General features: G+C 38.1%; 1 protein-coding gene across 17 annotated transcripts in view; it reads left to right on the top strand.

The window, feature by feature from the left end:
* DTNA (dystrobrevin alpha) overlaps positions 1–18,508 on the top strand; it is a 357,757-nt gene that overhangs the window by 316,548 nt on the left and 22,701 nt on the right. For 11 of the 17 annotated variants that reach the window (XM_079108515.1, XM_079108517.1, XM_079108514.1 and 8 more), the window contains 4 exons: positions 1,812–1,909; positions 8,248–8,361; positions 14,016–14,112; positions 16,141–16,161. In XM_079108515.1, the coding sequence (XP_078964641.1) occupies positions 1,812–1,909; positions 8,248–8,361; positions 14,016–14,112; positions 16,141–16,161 (330 nt within the window). Of the gene's footprint in view, positions 1–1,811; positions 1,910–8,247; positions 8,362–14,015; positions 14,113–16,140; positions 17,303–18,508 lie in introns of those variants that run through there. The other 6 variants (XM_079108519.1, XM_079108506.1, XM_079108509.1 and 3 more) reach the window with 2 other exon arrangements.

The following is an 18,508-nucleotide window of genomic DNA, read 5'->3' on the forward strand; positions in this document are numbered from 1 at the left end:
ATAAATAAAAATTTTATCAAAATACCACCATCTCACTTTTTTACATATTATCTTTACATGCCATAGCACCAGCACTAAATAGTGGCTGCTTTATGGTTTCTTCCATTTTTCCAGTTTTCAGTTATCATTCTAATGTAGCAAAAAAATCATAGCTTGAAGTATTATGGTTATAACATTGTTAGGCCCACTCACCACCTGCTTCATCTAGATAATTCCTGATCCATTAATATAAAGAGCACACCGATTACTGAAATCCATAACTTGCTCAAATAAATTCCCTTCTTTTATCGTGCTTAAAACATATGGAAGAAAGAGAAAATTAATGTAGCAAAATCACAGGGAAAACCTGGATCATAGGTCAAATCCGTCACATGCCAAATTTAACCATCAAAAGCCAATTTATGGTAAAGAACACAAAACCTCAGAATTTTTCATTAGCAACACAGATTGTTTCCTTATTAAAAGGAAATGCAAAGTAAAAATCACAGGAGAATTTTAGGAAAACCAGACTTTTACTATCCTGAACAGTTAGGTTTATGGACATTAAAAAACAGGCTGTACTTCTCTATATCTTCTGGTTTACGTAGCAGGTGCCATTTTTAAAAGCTTCATGTTCTTTGGTAGAAAAATTATTTATGATTTTTAAAAGCAATGAAAATTGGCTTGAAGGAATTTCTGTAATGTACCATGGAACAAAGAAAACAAGACTAGTATCTACCTAGTCTGACCCCTTTTTAAAATAAAATAATCCCAAATAAACCCTTGAATGAATATATACACACAAATATATGAATATATATACACATATACATACATACAAATATGATATAATAGGATTTATGATATGTATCATTATATGAGAATGGAGAAAGCTGTGACTGCATATATTTCAGTTATTAAAGTTGGTTGCATGATTGAAAATAATGGGTTGCTATGGTATGAAGGTGGAAGAAACTAATATATATGAATCCATGGATATAAAATTGCATACATGAATAAAGACATACATGAAAGCATCTTGACCAAAAGAAGAAGAAAATAAATTAACTGTTTACAAAACTATGAAATTTTTGTTAGAAATCTATTTTTAGTTTTTTAAATACTTTTATTTTTATTTATTTACATTTTTTTTTATGTTGGGGATTGAACCCAGGGCCTTGCACACACTAAGCAAGTGCTTTACCACTGATCTACATCCTTTGCCAAAATACTTTTATTTTTTATACATATTTATGGCATATTTATACATATTTATGATATATACATATTTATGTGATATATATACATGTTTATGTGTATATATATGCAATGCATAATGATCAGATCAGAGTAATTAACATATCCATCATCTCAAATACTTACCATTTCTTTGAGTTAGAAACAAAATCCTCTCTTCTAGCTATTTTGTAATCTACAATAAGAATGATTGAACAGTAGTTCTACAGAAAGAGTTATCTCAACAGTAACATTTTTAAACCCACCTATACGGACAGAATAATTGCCATGAGAACACATGGCAAGAATGAAATTGCTTCCCAAAGACTTCAAATCAGAAAGCAGAAAAACAATTTTTTTCCTGTTTTGCTTATTTGTCTGCCAACAAATTATGTTCTCTTGTTCACTGCATAGGTGTGTTCTAGATCTGCAGAAAAGTTGGTTCTTAGGAAAGGAATAGCAATTTAATTTTGTTTTTGTCCTTTATTGTGATAGAAATAGTTTTCCCTTCCTTGTCTGTCCATGCATCCCGTGTTTCTAAACACATGTGGGTTCACATTCCTAGTAATAAATCACGTGAACTGCATATTTTACAGCAGCCAACTCAGCAGAGAAGTGCTCCTGACATCTCCTTCACCATTGATGCAAATAAGCAACAAAGACAGCTGATTGCAGAACTAGAAAACAAGAACAGGTAAGGCTTTCTAGACATGCTGGCTTTTTTGATCAATCTGTGCTTTCATTAATAACCTAAGGTCTGGGATTTTCACCCTGTATGCAAATTTAAGGGAAGACATCTTGAGTCAGTGACACTGGCTTCTGAAAAGCCTACTCTTTATATCTTCAGTCTACAGAAACTTCACTAGAAAACTTTGTGTGCGTGTGTGTGTGTGTTCTGAGATGGCAACACAATTAATGCTGTACTTCTTGAATGTCTTATCTCCTTTCTCTGACACATCTGTTTTTATTAACAAGCTACAGTGCAATAGGGTCCTCCTGGGTCCTAGGCAAAGGGTATCCCTCCCAGCCAGAGACGCCATGGAGGCTCACCAAAGAGGCTTCCTGTAAGGACCCCAGACTACAGAGGCACTTGGAATGACACCACCATCACCCAGTTGTTCCAACCAAACATCTCCACATCCATTCCATCAGCAGGTCCTTTCTACCTATTCAGTACAGATTGATTCTGTTGATTCTATCTCCACAGCATATCCTGAAAACTGCCCACTTCATCTCCACTACCAACACCCAATCCAATCTGCCAGTTTTTAACACATGAATCATGTCATGTTGTTGTTCCCAGGTCGAAACCCTCTGAAGAATTTCCATTACTCTTTGATTCAAACCAACTTCTCTTACCATGAGCTTTAAGGTCCTACCTCACCTGGCTCCTGCCTGCCTTACCGCCGTAAGATCCCCTGGCCCATCACACTCCAGATTTGAGCAGCTTCTTCATGTCTTACATGCTTTGCTCTAGTTGCACTTGCAGCCCAGAAAGCTCTTCCTCTGGGTCTCTGAAGGATGTCTGCCTCCAATTATCCAGGACTCCAGTCAAATGCTACCTCCTAAACACCATCTATCTATTCTTGCCCACTACTTCCTACCCCAACAGCTCTCTATTACATCTCGTTCATGTGTGTGCATGCGTGTGTGTGTGTGTGTGTGTGTGTGTGTGTGTGTGTGTGAGAGAGAGAGAGAGAGAGAGAGAGAGAGAGAAGCTCTCTTACCACTATCTGAAATAATCTTATTAAGGAGTTTGCTTCCTTCCTTATTGTCTGTCTTCCATCATTGAAACGGAAGTTCTTTGAGATCAGAAGCTCCCTGGGGCCCAGAACCATTCCTGGCACATTGGAGATGCTCAGGAAAACCCTGAATGAGAAAATATTGAATAATTGAGTCAGCTCTCAAGCTCAGTACTGAGTAAGCTCAGCACAGGAACGATTCATACATTCTCTGTTTCTTGGAATGGCATTAAAATATCTAAACACTTCATCCCATTCTTAAACACTGATGTCACTTTTGAAGTTATGGGATAAAGGAAGAGGGTGTGATAATCATTTCATATGTACAGACTTTTACCTGAGAATTTTGGAGTAAATGCATTTACTTCAAAGCATTCTTTAAAGTTCTATAGATAAAAATTTAAAGGAAAGTGCCAATTGTTGGCACATTTTCATATTTTTTATAGAAAAACTCTTTTTGCTTAATTGTCCCAGGACTGATCTCTCTTCATTAGGAGACTACAAATTAGAATGGAAATAGCCCCATAAATGTGACACCAGGATTTTATAGCCTTTAAAATTATTACTGTATGCTGACCTCCCAAAGAGATGTGCCCTATATGATCCCTCTCAACTTACCAAGTAATAGGAGGCAACATTTGAAAAGGGAGAAAATGAAAGCATGGTGAAGAGGTAGGGAAAAAAAATACCCATATAAATTGGAATTTGTTCAGGATAGTTGCAAGTCTGTGAAACTGCTTATTTTATTTTGTATTTCCTTTATTATATCTACCATGTGAAAATAATTGTCCTAGGTCAGAAAGAGTGTTTGAGAGAAGGCAGTGATTTCAAATGAGCAAAGGCACTTCATAGCCAGTATGAGAAACAATGCAAGGAAAGGAAAGGGCAGGTAGCTGAGGACCAAGGTCAGGTGGGAACAGGGAGGCACTGGAGAAGGCACGTGAACTACCAGCAGGAGGGTTCAGAGCCAACACTGCAAAAGAACCACTGTGCCACCCAGGTCCCTGGAACTGCTGTGTGAGTATGGGTGGTGAAGGGGAGTCTCTGAGGTCACGTTCAGATGTTGTCTTGATGTCTTACACCAACTTGGGCACCAAAAAGAGTACCGCAAAAGAAAAATGTACCAGTTTAAAATTCTTGACTTAATCTAATATTTCAACTCCTTTAGGGGGGAAAAAAAAAAAAAACCTTAGCAAATATTAGAATTTAAATGTAAAGTTTTTTTTTTTCTTTTTACTCAACAAAGTAAACCTATAACATGTGACAAGAAAGGTGTTTCCAAATGAGTCAGTCAGAATAACAGACATCAGTACATCAGTGAATGCCTCATAATAAAGTCAACAGAGAGAGCTAAACAAGAAAGCAGGAAAGGAGGGACACATGGATGGACTCATCTGGAATTGGAAGGCCATGCCAACTTGAGGCCTGATTGAACTATGCCCAAGTAGAGGCCACTTTCTACAGAAGGATTTAACTTTCTAGATGGTCCATTTGTTCTGTTTCTGACAGGCATCATGCCTTACCTACTTCTCCGACCCTTAGATCCTTTTCTCTAAAACTTGCTATGACTGCTACCTAGCAAGTTGTTATTGAATGAGGAAAGGTTCAAAGCCGGGATTAATAACATCCAACCATAGATTTCAGGTGTCAGAAATAAGAAATCTGGGTCTTTGTTTCAAGGTGTGAAGGTGTGATCCACTTCACCATCATTGTGGCCTAGATAGGTGTAATAAACTTTGTAGAGAAGGTGGGTTTTTAGTGGCACATTTAAAAACAGTGAAATTTGGCCATGCAAGATGGAAGAGAGATTTACAAATAAAAATATCCATAAGCTTTGAGAAAAGTGCTGAAGACACTTGTCAGGCCAGCACCAAGGGGTAGAGATGAATAGTAAAATGGAAACATCAATATACAAGTCTTGTAGACTAGGCCAAAGAATCTAAATCTTATAATGTCATGATGGAAAGCCTAGGTCAGGACATATTGCATTTATAAGAAATTAGGTAGAAACTGAAAGGGATGAGGATGTACTTTAAGTAGATGATGATGAGATAGAATTAATAGAAACAAAACAGGAGGTGATTAGAAAAAAAAAAATCAACACTTGTGGAATGTTCCTTTATGAGATTCTTCATTGTTCACTTCTAACCTTTCTATCAAGAATTTTCCAGTATTAATCTTCATGCCACCCAGATTTTCTTTCTTTCTCTGATCCCCCCACTTCTGCCCTCCAACTTTCTGTCCTAATATAAAGAGGAAAATCAGAGTTTGGATTTCTAAATAAGAGATACCATGTCAAGGTCAAAGAGATGTGTGTGCAATATCAGAAGGAACAGATCAAACCTGGTCTGAGTTTCCACAAGGGTCAACCTCACTCTTACATCCCTTCTTAGAAAGAAAAGACTAAAGTAAACACTCACCGGCCCATGGAATATCTCATGTTGGTTGCAACATTAACCTGCTCTTCCACCTCTCCAGAGAGCCTTGTTTTCCCTCTCAATCCTCTGCTTCCATTGGGGTATGGAGATAGATCACTTGAGGGGGAATAGGCACTTCCTTTGAGGAAAGACCCCAGGGAAATCTGCCTTCATGTGAATCTGTTTCTGATTCCAAGAAGTAATATGAATATTCTAACTACTCTGACTCTACCTTGATACCATTCTTTATTGCATGCTCTGCATATATGTTTCTAGAACCAGAGAGAAAAAAGAAGCAAGAATGAGAAGCAATGGTAGAAAGAGAATTTCATCCTGTCCCTGATTTCCTTCATGATTCCTAGAGTTTTTAACTTATCCCTGAGGAGTAGCGAGTCCATCCTGAACTCCTCTCTCTACACCAGCAGCCTCATGCTCCACAAAGACTCCAGGGCCCTGTCCAGAAAATTATCCATGTCACACTCTGCACCAAAGAAACTCACTCTGGGTCCCACAGTCACCACAGTGATAGTTAACCCAACAGTCAGATCTCTGAGCTTAAGAGGAGGATAGTTTCTCACTTTGCTTCATGACTGCATTTACCCTAAGTAATTCATGAACATGTGAGTTAGCTTTCCATCACTGTGAAAAAATACCTGAGAGAATTAGCTTAGAAGGAGGAAATGTTTATTTTTGACTCATGCTTTCAGAGGCTTCAGTCCATGATCAGATGGCTCCATTGCTTTTGAGCCTGTGGCAAGGCAATACATCATGACAAAAGTACATAGGGAAGGAGATGTGTTCACCTCAAGGCAGCCAGAAAGCAGAGAAAGTAACAGACCCAAATGAAGGCAGATATCCCAGGTATTTCCACAAAGGAAGTCCCAATTCCCCCTCAAGTGTTCTATCTGCATACCCCAGTGGAAGCAGAGGATTAGGAAGGGAAACCAAAGTGCTATGGAGAGGTGAGAGAGCAGATTCACACGGCAACCAAGATGAGATATTTCATAGGCTTGTGAATTTTTACTAATATCTCCTTCAAGGGCACACCCCCAGTGAGCTTCCTGCCTCCCACCAGGTCCCACTTCCTAAAGGTTCTACCACTTCCCAATAGTGCCACAGGTTGGTGACTAAGCTTTTAATACACAGGCCTTTCAGGGGCACTCCAGATCCAAACTACAGCACCCTGTCAGCCATGGCCATTAGAAGATAATGTTTCCTTTTATCACCCTGGGAGGAGACAGTGGGGTTAGTATTTGCAGTAGCTGAACTCTCTGGAGCCTGCCTAGGCTAGACCAGTCAAAGCAAGTCTCAGAAACCGAAGCAGTCTGACATACAGCATCTGAAGCTAGCCAGCCTGCGCTCAAATCACCTCCAACACTTGTTTGTTCTGATACTTGAACACGTCTTTTAACTGCTCTATTCCTTGATTTTCTCACTCTTGAAACAGAGATAATAATAGTATCTAAATATCATAGAACTGTTATAGTGTTAAATAAGATTAAAGAAGACAGCACAGTTCTACCAATGCATGTTATGTATTGTTTCATATTTTTTTTTTCTTACCAGACTTCTGTAATTGAATGACTGAATTACACAGTCCAGCCTTTTCTCCACACCCATGAAAAGTGTAATGGTTCACTGGTAATTAGCCTCCTGGTCCCGCTGTGTTTAGGAAACAGACATAAATTAACCCCTTCCAATGGAAAACCATGGAGCTTCTCTCTTTTTGTTATTTTGAGAAATAATAAATTATTGTAAACTATAGTCACCTCCTGTGCCATAGAACACTAGAACTTATCCCTTATTAACTATATGTTGGTACCTGTTATTCAATCAAGAGGAATATGAAGGTCCCAATACAAAAAACAAAGCTAGTTACCCTGATTTAATCATTACACATTATGCATGTGTATAATTATCACATCATACCCCATATAGATGCACAATTATTGTGTCAATTAAAATTACTTTAAAGATGGAATGCCATCTCCCTTGCTCACCGAGTTTACCTTCCATTCTCAATCTTTGTTCTGTCTTACTGTGACTTGTGCGTTTTGTTAAGTGGGAGACTGACACCCCTAGTCCCCAAGAACATGTGACTTGCAACCTTGTTTAATGGCTTCTGACTCACTTAGAGGTAATTGGCTTTGTACTGGGTGCATATCCGTTATGGCCAGCCTAATGTTCACCCCAAATCAGGACAGCCTAGGCCTAGCATCAATAATAGGCTGACATGTCTCACCCCCTGACAGAGGTCACACCAATAGCACTCTGTGTCACAGACTCAATTACATGAATCCTTTTAGAATCACTTTCCTTCTAAGGCTGCCCTTACTGAGACCCGTTGTTAAAGCTGAAAATGTTAAGAAAAAAGAGCATGTTGCCTACCTGGGGGCATCTCAGATAAATTCGGTGAGAAGAATGTTATTCTTAGTGAGAGAATGAGGTTATTTAGTTTTGTGAAATGAGCACCATTTATCCTTATTTTCCTTCCAAGCACCTCTTACTTGATAGCTGTGGGTACTTTATGGTGTCAGAGTGTGATCATAAATAATGGGAAGATACACTTTTGTCTCTTAAGCAGTGCACTCATCAAAGTTGGACACATTACCACAGCACTACGTGACTTACTGGGGAGATGATTAGGTCCTGGTGATAACACTCCATGACATCCTGCAAGGCCCTCACCCACAGCACCCGCATGGCTAGGCCAACGCCTCATAAACACACAGAGTCTGTGGATGAATAAGGGTTGGTTCTGCTCCCCAACAGGATGATTCCTTGTCTCTCTGTTCTGATAGATCAATCTGCTCAGATGCTAGTGTCCCAGAAGTTAACTGACCCTGGTTTCTCACCTTCTCCTCTTTCCCAAGAGAAATCTTACAGGAGATCCAGAGGCTGAGGCTAGAACATGAGCAAGCCTCTCAGCCCACACCAGAGAAGGCACAGCAAAACCCCACCCTGCTGGCAGAGCTCCGGCTCCTCAGGTAAGAAAGGGCCAAGACATCTCAGGCAATAGGAACGTTTGAGATCTTGAATACGGTCTGACAGTAACTGGTAGCCAGGAAATGGTCCTCGGCCACTACAACCACCAATATTTGTTTCTTTTTTCTTTATTTCATTACTATCATCAACAACATCATCATCATCATCTTCCTTATCATTTGTACTGGGGATTGAACCCAGGGGCATTTTACCACTGAACTACATCTTCACCCCTTTTCTATTTTACTTTGAGACAGGATCTTGCTAAATTGCTGAGGTTGACCTTAAACTTGAAACCCTCCTACCTCAACCTTATGAGTTGCTGGAATTATATGTGTGCACCAGCACACCCAGATGTTTGGTTTTTAATAAGATACGCTTAATTGCTGATATTTGGACAATTTGGAGAGAAGTTTATGCATTATTCTTTTTTATTTATACTTTTTATTCATTATTTTTAGATAAACGTGAAAGTAGGGTGTATTTTGACATATTATAAATACATGGGGTGCAATCCATTTCAATTTTGAACCCATTCTTATGGTTGAACATGATGTGGAGTTACACTGGTCATGTATTCATGTATGAACATAGGAAAGTTATGACCAATTCATTCTACTGTCTTTCCTATTCCCATCCCCCCTCCCTTCCTTTTCTTCCCCTTTGTCTAATCCAATGAACTTCTGTACGTACCCTCCCTACCCTCCCTTGTTATGGGTTAGCATACATTAGAGAAAACATTTCAACCTTTGGTTTATGGGGACTGGCTTATTTCACTTAGCATGATAGTCTCCAGTTCCAACCATTTACCAGCAATTGTCATAATTTCATTTTTCTTTATGGCTGAGTAATATTCTATTGTGTATAAATACATTTTCTTTATTCATTCATCTGCTGAAGGGCATCTAGGTTGGTTCCAAAGCTATTGTGAATTGATGTTATTCTTTTATTAAATACAAATAAAAGGAAAGTATTCCTTAGATCTGAAAAAAAAAAAATTTCACTGGAAAAAAAATTTTAACTCAGCTCTTTTCACTTATTGTACTATCAGCAACATGTTTATGTTACAGATTCTTAACAAAACAAACACATAAACAGCTAAATAAACATCATGATTTTCAAATTTGAAATTTTACATGCAACTCATAAAAGGTAATGGTTTTCAAATCGAATTCATGATCCCTAAAAGCTTTACAGACAGATCTAAAAAAATAAGACATCATATGTTCTTACTCTGCAAATGAATGAAAAAGCTTACTCTTGTCTGTCATAATAGAATATTTGGGTTGAAAGTGACCTAGAGAGCCATCTGACTCAATCCCTGGATTTCAGCACATTATCAGAGCCAGCTGGGGACTAGCTGGCCTTAGATCAGGGCCATAGTTGTCCCCGCTCCTCACATGGTGTTAAATGCAAGCCTTATTGTGGGCGCCCTCTCTTTACCCCATCAGAACGACTGAGCACTCTGCCTTCAATATGGCAGGTACTCAAATGTATCTGTGTATCAAACAACACAAGAGCAAATTCAAAGGTCTTCCCTCTTCTTATAAATGGCATGCTGAGCTTTCACAAGGCACTTTTAATTAGCAAGAATTACCTTTTTTCATCCTTCCATTTGGGTGCCAAGGACCCAAATGGTATACATTTATAACTCTGAAAACTACTTTTTTAATTAATTTTTTATTTGTTCTAATTAGTTGTACATGACAATAGAATGCATTTACATATTTTGATAAATCATACATAAATAGAGTGTAATTTCTCATTTTTCTGATGGTACATATTGTAGGAGTACAGATGCCTCTTCTCAGAAGCTCCTATCAGAACTAGAGCTATTTTCTTCCTCTATTCAAAGCAACCAAATAGAGCAGGTTCTGTGTGACTGTGTTGGGAATTTACCAAGTCCCTATTGATTACAGTCATGGATGTTTCTGGGGTTTCCATCCCATGCTGCTTTTCAGACATGTTAACAGGTGAGCACTGTAGTCCTCCTGGCCCAAAGCTGCTGGCCCTGCTTTCTCTCCTGCTGGGATCTGCTGTTCCTCTCCCAAGTTGATGTGGAGCAGATCCTGCAAAACCTTCTCTTGTGAGAAGGACTTCTGAAGAACCTGCAGCTTCTAGGGGCTGCTCAATGTGGAGAGATCGCTCATACTTTTGGATAACAAATTAATTCAACAAAAGAAACAGCAATTCTTCCTTCTCAGCCTGTACGGTTTCTGCCCTGCCCTCAATGCAATATACGAGAAATTCTTGCACATTCTACTACACTGTTACCTAGAAGAGGTGGAAATGAAAAGGAGAAAGCAGTGTTTCATATCATCCTCATTAAAAGCATTTTAAAGTGAAAACCTATTTAACTGTTCATTGCCATAGAAGGTCATGTTGGTCCTCCATACTCACAAGTCAGAAGTTAAATTTAATACACACAGATTAGAACTGAAAAAGCCCAGGTGAAAATAGAGTAGTATTCATCTACCAGGATCAGAGTAGTACCTTGTCTCTGTCTGAATTTTTTTTTATCTTTTCCATTGTTCATCCCATACACCATTGGAGATGACTAAGAACTTTTCAAAAGCAGTTTCATTGGTTCCTGCATTTAGCTTTCTTTTCTGAAAGTATCCTGTTCCATATGAGAGATAGTCTAAGAAGTCATCTGAATAAACTTGGATCACTATAACATATTTTCCAACTGGTATTTCTTCCCTCCTGAATGGGTCATTGGAATAGACTGGTAATTCTAACCTCCTGGCCCTGACTTGTGGGCATCCTGTGACTCCAGCTGAGCCCAGGCTGTACTAAGAAGTCTGGATTTGCCAGGAACTACGGTGCCATTGGCCTTCCTGTCAGCTGGGGGTGGGCAGCCGACTTGCTTGCCTGCCTGCATGTTCTACACATTTCTTCTGCCTTGAAGGCTTTTTCTCTAGATGCTTATAAAACCACTTACTCTGTGCTGAGCATTTTCGCAATTTAGGAATTTCACAGATGCCCTGACACCCCAGATTAAGAAACCTCATTCTGGTTATTGTTTTATCCTTGTGTCATTTCAGACTTTCAAAGCGCTCCAAACAGTGGCCACTTGCAAAGTTACATTGGCCCTGGCTCACACTGAGAGGTGGCCATGTGAGCTCCTTTCCATAGCTGCCATAGAGGTTCCCTCTACTACATCATTCCTGAACCTCTTACCAAGAAACCAACTAGAGAAATGTCTTGCAGCTGGGGGCAGGGGAGAGGGAGAAAGGAGTAGAGACTTGCTTCTCATGAATGCAGAGTTTTATTTTTATCTTAAAATCTCTGACTTTCTAAATGATCATGTTTCCCTTTTACTTTGGCCACAAGGAAACTGCATGCCACGTTTCCAGTCCAGATGTGCTCATACAGCAGGCATTTCTATTTGCTAGTCTGACACGTATTACATACTGAATTCTACATGCACTGTTCCATGTAATTACCATGAAAAACCTGGGAGATAGACAATATTATTACACTCCTTTTACAAATGAGCAAACTGAGATTCACAGAAGTTAAATAAAAGTTACAAGCATCATTCCCCTTTATTCCTCAGTATGTGTGAGTGCGTATATTTTTTTTTTCAAAGAAAAAAATTTATATAATCATGTCACCATCCTCAAATCCAGGAAGTTAGTATGAATATACATCATTATCTGACAGAATTTCAGGAAGAAAAAGGCATTCCTTTAGAGAGGAATGCATTTTAGCTATAGGAAAATAAAATCACTTTATAGTCTTTGTTTTCTCATACCCCCTTGGAATGGTGGAGGCTACCCTGCAGATTTGTAATTGGATTCACTTGGTAACCACTGATGAAAACTCTTACAGAAGATTGGAAAAGGCATTATGAAATGATTTAAATTGAATTAAGAGATAAGTACTATAAAATAAATGTACAATAAGATTAATTTAATGTTGACTGATTATAAGTTGATACCAGTTAACTTTTTCTAATATGGCTTAATGCCTCTCTTTGTATTTCTTATCTACAGTGTTAGGATTTTGCTCTGACCTTCTCAAGGTGCTCCTGTGTACAAACAGGCAAAAAATTATAAAGTAGTCTTAAGACAAAAAATTAAAATAAATCAGAAACACTATCTACTCATGTCCCAAGTCTTCTGTGAGTGTACTTGGAACACCATGAGCACACAAGGTCAAGGAAAAATAGCCAGTGGCGTTGCCGTTGAAGAACAGTCTTGAATGGGGCAAGACTTACACAATTAGAATGCTTCAGCCCAAAGAGGCGAAGACTAAAATAAGAAACCACTAAAGCCTACCAAATTATGATGTTCCTGATCCTCTGGATTCCGAAAAGAGGCAACTATAAAGGAAATTAAAGGAAGAAGTATTTCATGAGTAAGCCATATGTAGCAAGAAAGGCTAAAAATATAAATATATTCAGAAAGGATTGAGAATTTTATAAATTTAAACTTACAATTCATTGTCGAGAAAGCCTATATGAAAGCAAATAAGAAATGTCTCATTTATACCCCTAACCTGTCTTCCTATAAGTCTCTTTCAACTGAATGATTCACAGACCTAACTCATTGCGACATTTTTATATTGTCAGTTTTTTTTTATTTCAAGGTCTGTGTGAAAGCTCTACTTAATATGGTGTCTGTGCCAGAGAGACTAGCTATATTCATTCACACATTAAAACATACATGGTTAAAACATCCACAGATTTTTAGAATGTAAGTTCTTATATTTAAAATTCAAACAGCAATCTTTGGGGCAAGAATCAAGTACATATGTTACTTACTCACTAAATGACCTTGAAATAATATACTTGAAGTTGATTCAGAAAGCATATGTATCCTTCAGAAATATGAACCATTGGTAGTAGCCTCCTTACTATTTCATTTCTTTCCCCTGTTAAAGATATTTTTGATACCTCTTAGTGTCAACATAAACAAGAGAATGTAGATTGTCTCTAGTGGTTTCCATTCTTGCTGACAGTTTAATAGGAGTTCAGAAAAAACAAAACAAAATTAAACAAACATCTCATAATATCATTTTCAGTTGTAGAACAATAATGTAGGAACTTCTTTATTCTGACTTGACTTTATCAAATCAAACTTAGACCAAGTAAATTGATTATAATAAGTATGCTCCATTAATATTTCACCTCTGAAGGGTATCATATTACATACTGAGGATGGAACAGATTTTAAAAGTACATTTATAAATCTGATTTCCAAAGATTAAAGTAAACCCTATTTTCTGTGAATTTACAAAAGATGGCTTGGATTTGAGGATCTATAGGATTGGCCCTTTTCAATGACAATTTGGTGCTTGGGTTTTGTTGTTACTATTGCTATTGTGTCAAGAGAAGCCAATGACACAGAATGGGACCTGCTATATAGTAAGTATTCTGAAAATATTTCATTAAATGATTATTTAATTCAAGGTATGAGGATGGAAAAGTCTAATGTTAAATTCTGTATAATTTAGTATAACTTGAACAAATAAAAGTACACCTCAAACTGCAATTGGTCATTCATTTGAAGACAATTACCTGCCTGGTAACCATATCAAAGAACTAGCGATGCCATTTTCTGATAGTCCACTGGTCCCACAAAGTTGGGCAATGTGATTAGCTCAGTGAGTTGAATGCTGTTTCTAATGACAATTGCTTCTTTCTCAGACAACGCAAGGATGAGCTGGAACAGAGAATGTCTGCTCTCCAGGAGAGCCGGAGAGAGCTAATGGTCCAATTGGAAGGTCTCATGAAGCTACTAAAGGTAAGACATTTCAAATAAATATCTCCTAGAACTATTACTATTTGTATTACTTCATTTGTAAATTTTTTGTACATAATGTGCAATGGCTTTTCTGATTCCTATATGTGATTTCCCCCAAAATGTTGTTACAAGCTCAGCTATGGAACTATGCCTTAGATCCATGAAACAACAGTAGTCAATTATAGAGCTTATTCTTACCTTTTCCTGGACCCAGACTGCTGAGGACCTTTATGGGGAAATTTTTCTTGGCTTGTTCTAGTTCCTTTATGACTTTGAAAGTAATAAAATGGGATTTATTTAGAAATATTTTATGTTTGATCACTTTCAGTAGTTCTGCCCAAATTGAACAGAAGCTAATGTCTACTTCAGAAAACTAAGATATAGCCACTAGACAATCTTGGTGATTATAATTTTATTAAGAGGAATAACTTAGCCAGGCATGGTGGCACATGCTTCTAATCCCAGCGGCATGGGAGGCTGAGGCAGGAAAATCCAGAGTTCAAGATCAACCTCAGCAACACAGCAAGGCCCTACGCAACTCAGTGAGACACTATCTCTAAATAAAAAATATATGTATTTTTTTAAAAAGGGCTAGAGATGTGGCTCAGTGGTTAAACAACCCTGGGTTCAATTCTTGGTACCAAAAAAAAAAAAAAAAAGGAATAACTTCAGTAAAATATTTTATCCCATTTTTATGACTTTTTTACTTTTTTATGACTTATAAGGGTCTAAATGCAAGTTATAAGTGGGAATATTTCCTTGGTCTTCTGTAGATAGAGTGTTTAATAAGGTGATCTGTGGAAGTCCTCTAGAGAGTGCTGTAATCTATTATGATTCTCATTGAACGTGGCATTTCTTCTTCCGTAAAGCCTATTTCCTTCATCAGTATACATGAAATTACTTTTCATACAAATTATGGCCACGTGTCCACAAGTCAGCCCAGAAGTGTCAGTGCTGTGTGGTCATCTGTGTGATGTAAGCAGGTCTGACCAGCAGGGATGGAACTGCCACGTTCCAAAGGCAGAACTGGAACTGGTGGTGGGCGAGCAATGAAGGGAGCATCTCTGGGCAGCTCATGGGAGGCAGGACATCCTGACTTTCAGCCAAGGACCCCCTCATCCCCAAAACACCATTATTTGTCACTTCTGTATTATCCTTCCTTTCCTCCTTTTTTCCTCCCTCTTTCTTTATTTAGTTTATGTCCTTTCTTTTTCATTCTTTCTCTCCTTTCCTTTTATCCTTCTTTCCTTGTCTTTTGACTTTCTTTCATTTCTTTAATAAACTTCATTTGAAACCTCCTGCATCCCAGACACTACACTTGTAACATATATTTCTTCATTTTTCTTTACTGTTTTATTCTTAGTCAGCTTTTTTTTTTTAATGCCATTTGTGTCCTCTTTAATAATCTGTTTGGGAAATGTTTTATCTTCACAACAAAATTTACTCTATGTGCTTTAGACACATAAAGTGTAGAATTCAGGGTTGCCGTGTATTATCTATGGTAAGACAGGACTAGATCATAATAACCTCCTGCTGTTTTTTGCCTATTATCTCATTTGATGCAACAGAAAGGCTCTTTTCTGCTTCCCTTTCCAAATATGTCAAGTGAAGAGGTCTGAACCCATCTTGCCCTTCACCAAATGACAGGAAACTGAAAAATGCCCCTTCTGGTGTTCCGAGAATTTCTGTCACCCTGACAATGGAAGTAATGGGATAGGAGTCCATTCATGTCCAGCCATCTTGGTGTCACCTGGCCCAGTTGAACACAGCCTTTTACCAAGATGTGCAAGCACTGAGATAGACAGGTGGTATTGAGAGATGGTTGGACATGTGAGCAAAGAAATGGGTCTGTCATCTCAAATACTGAGATAGATACTTAGGCTTGAACTGGAGTGACTGAGGTAGCAGAGGCCTGGACCTACCTTAAAGCTGTTTATGTTTCCCCCATCTTGCCTTCCTTCACCCTGTGTGCCTGCTCTTACTGGAACCCTGGGTAATCTAACTGTTATTGATTCAATCTTTCTGTAGGAAGAAGAACTGAAGCAGGGAGTAAGTTATGTCCCCTACTGCAGGTCTTAACTAACAGTGGAGGGGCCTGCCGTCCTGCTGTTTTTCTCATTGCTTTTGCCTCTAATGTATGTTCATGCTTCAGTTTGGAAAGAAAAAAAAAAAATCATACTAATTTGCTTTCTTTTCAATGTAGTGCTTGAATTGAGATTATAAAATTTAGCATCTTTTTATAACTATCATGGCTGTTGGCACCAAAAGACCTATTACATCTTTTAGAAGAGGGAACAAATTGTAATTGGTTGGAAACATTTTAGAGCCCCAGGGATACAAGTTTCAAATCAGTTGAAGCTTTTTGGAGGTTGTTGATCAGATCCCTCTCTTAATAGAATGACTGTGTAGTTACTAGAGCTACACGGAGGTTAATGTTATCCCAAGACCCACAGCACACAGAAGGGAACCTCCACATCCTCTCACACCATGAATATTCAGTTCAGTTTCCATTCTGCTGAACAATCCCCTTTCATCACATAGTTATTAGGCCCTTTCCCCCATTGCTCACTGAAATGTGCTCAATCATGTAAAAGACTGTACTCAGTAACTGACTGCCCACTCCCCATATTTTTTATTCTTCCCCATTATAGAATCTCAGCTTTTGGTTGACAAAAACCTCTAAAAAGTAGTTAACTTTCATTCTTTCTCTTATCACAAAAACATTTCTGCTCTGGAATTTCACAAGTCTGGCATGCACATTTATTTTCTGGATATAGGGGGCATTGTGACTCCCTGACCATGTCCTAAAATGGAACCCTGTTCAGGTTCAGAATCAGCAGAAAGAGAGAGCAGCATAATAAACAATAAATTCAATTAAAGCAAAAGAAAAGCAGCTTTAATGTCCAGTGCATGTACCAAACTATGTATGACAATATATGCCATTTGCTAGTGTTATTAAAAAGTTTCATATTATTTCCATGGATCAATTAGGACTACAGCCTGTCCAATATCAACATATCTTTTAATTTTTTCTGTATACTCTTTTCTATATTTCATTGTGTGTGTTTGCGTGTAACAAAGAATGTTTGCAAAATGCTGGACACATTTCTACCCCTCATTCCCATGGTCTGTAAAAAAGGAAAGTGTTAAACCAATCTGTAATGTCAGACAATAAAAACAATGTGCTACATTATTTTGTATTTTGTGAAAAAAATTACTTTACTAAGCTTAAGTCAAATTCTAATGAGGGACAGTCTGCGTGGGTTAAGGTCACACCACTTGTACAGCCTGTATAACTGCCCATAAATGCATACGTGGAGTATTGCTATTATACGTTCAACACACTTAGATCATGGTAGAGAAAAATGCCTTACTCATAATACTTCTCTTTGCAAACAGCCTCTTTTCTTTCCTGTCTCCTCCTTTTGCATGTGCATAGAAAAAAAAAAAAATACTGCTCAAATATAACCTTCCCCCTTCTGGTGGAGAGAGAGGGCAATTATACTGTAGTTGGTCAGCCTTGCTTTAACCCTTTCCCATGGGATCCTTTCCCTACATTTTCAGGCAGCACATTCTTGAAAGGGTCCCTAGCTCAGGATGTTTATAAACAGGTGGACACACGGAGCCAAATCATGGCAGTGCCACCTCACCTTCCAGCCCCATAGCCTCTCCAGTTTCTGCACCTTGGATGGTCAGCCAGCAGTGGTACTGAAGCATTGGAACCTGAGAGCATCAGTACCACCCAGATGTCAGTTAAGCATTGTCTGGGTTTCAGAGATTTTGCCTGCCTGCTTTATCTATTTGCTTTTATGCTCAAGCCTTTCTTCAAAAAGGACCTGGAGCAGCTTACAACAAAATATATAAACAATGACTCCGTGAAATTGAAATAGAAAAATCTAAAACTAACGAAAAGGAAATGCAAATATGTTAATCATAAGGGACAAGGATGTTACTCTGAGCTTTCTGGCAATGAATCAAAACTGGAAAATATGATCTGTGGTTTTATCGGTATAGAAATACCAATTTTCAGCAGAACAAAATTTCTGTGGCATATAATACAAAAGGAAGTCTTCACTGGGAACTTTAGAGAAAGAGTACTGAAAAATAAAACGGAAAAATGCAGTCAAAGATTTCATGTGGCTGTTTCTTATACTGACCTTCAGTCAAAATTAAAGACAGACTCCCATAAAGCCCAGCCCTATAGAGGAAGTTCTATAAAGAAAACAAATGCCATCCAAATCTATAGACTTCTCATGGTATAACATGATCTAAGGAGAGAATTTAGAGGTTTTAGATTGGTATCTGCTTCTAAATTCTGTTTTTATTTATGAGCCTTTCCCCCTTGGGGACATTCTCTTTGTAAAATCAAACTTAAAACACCCCACACAACAAATTG

The sequence above is a fragment of the Sciurus vulgaris genome, assembly GCF_902686455.1.
Source record: "Sciurus vulgaris genome assembly, chromosome: 13".
In the NCBI taxonomy this organism is placed as follows: Eukaryota; Metazoa; Chordata; class Mammalia; order Rodentia; family Sciuridae; genus Sciurus; species Sciurus vulgaris.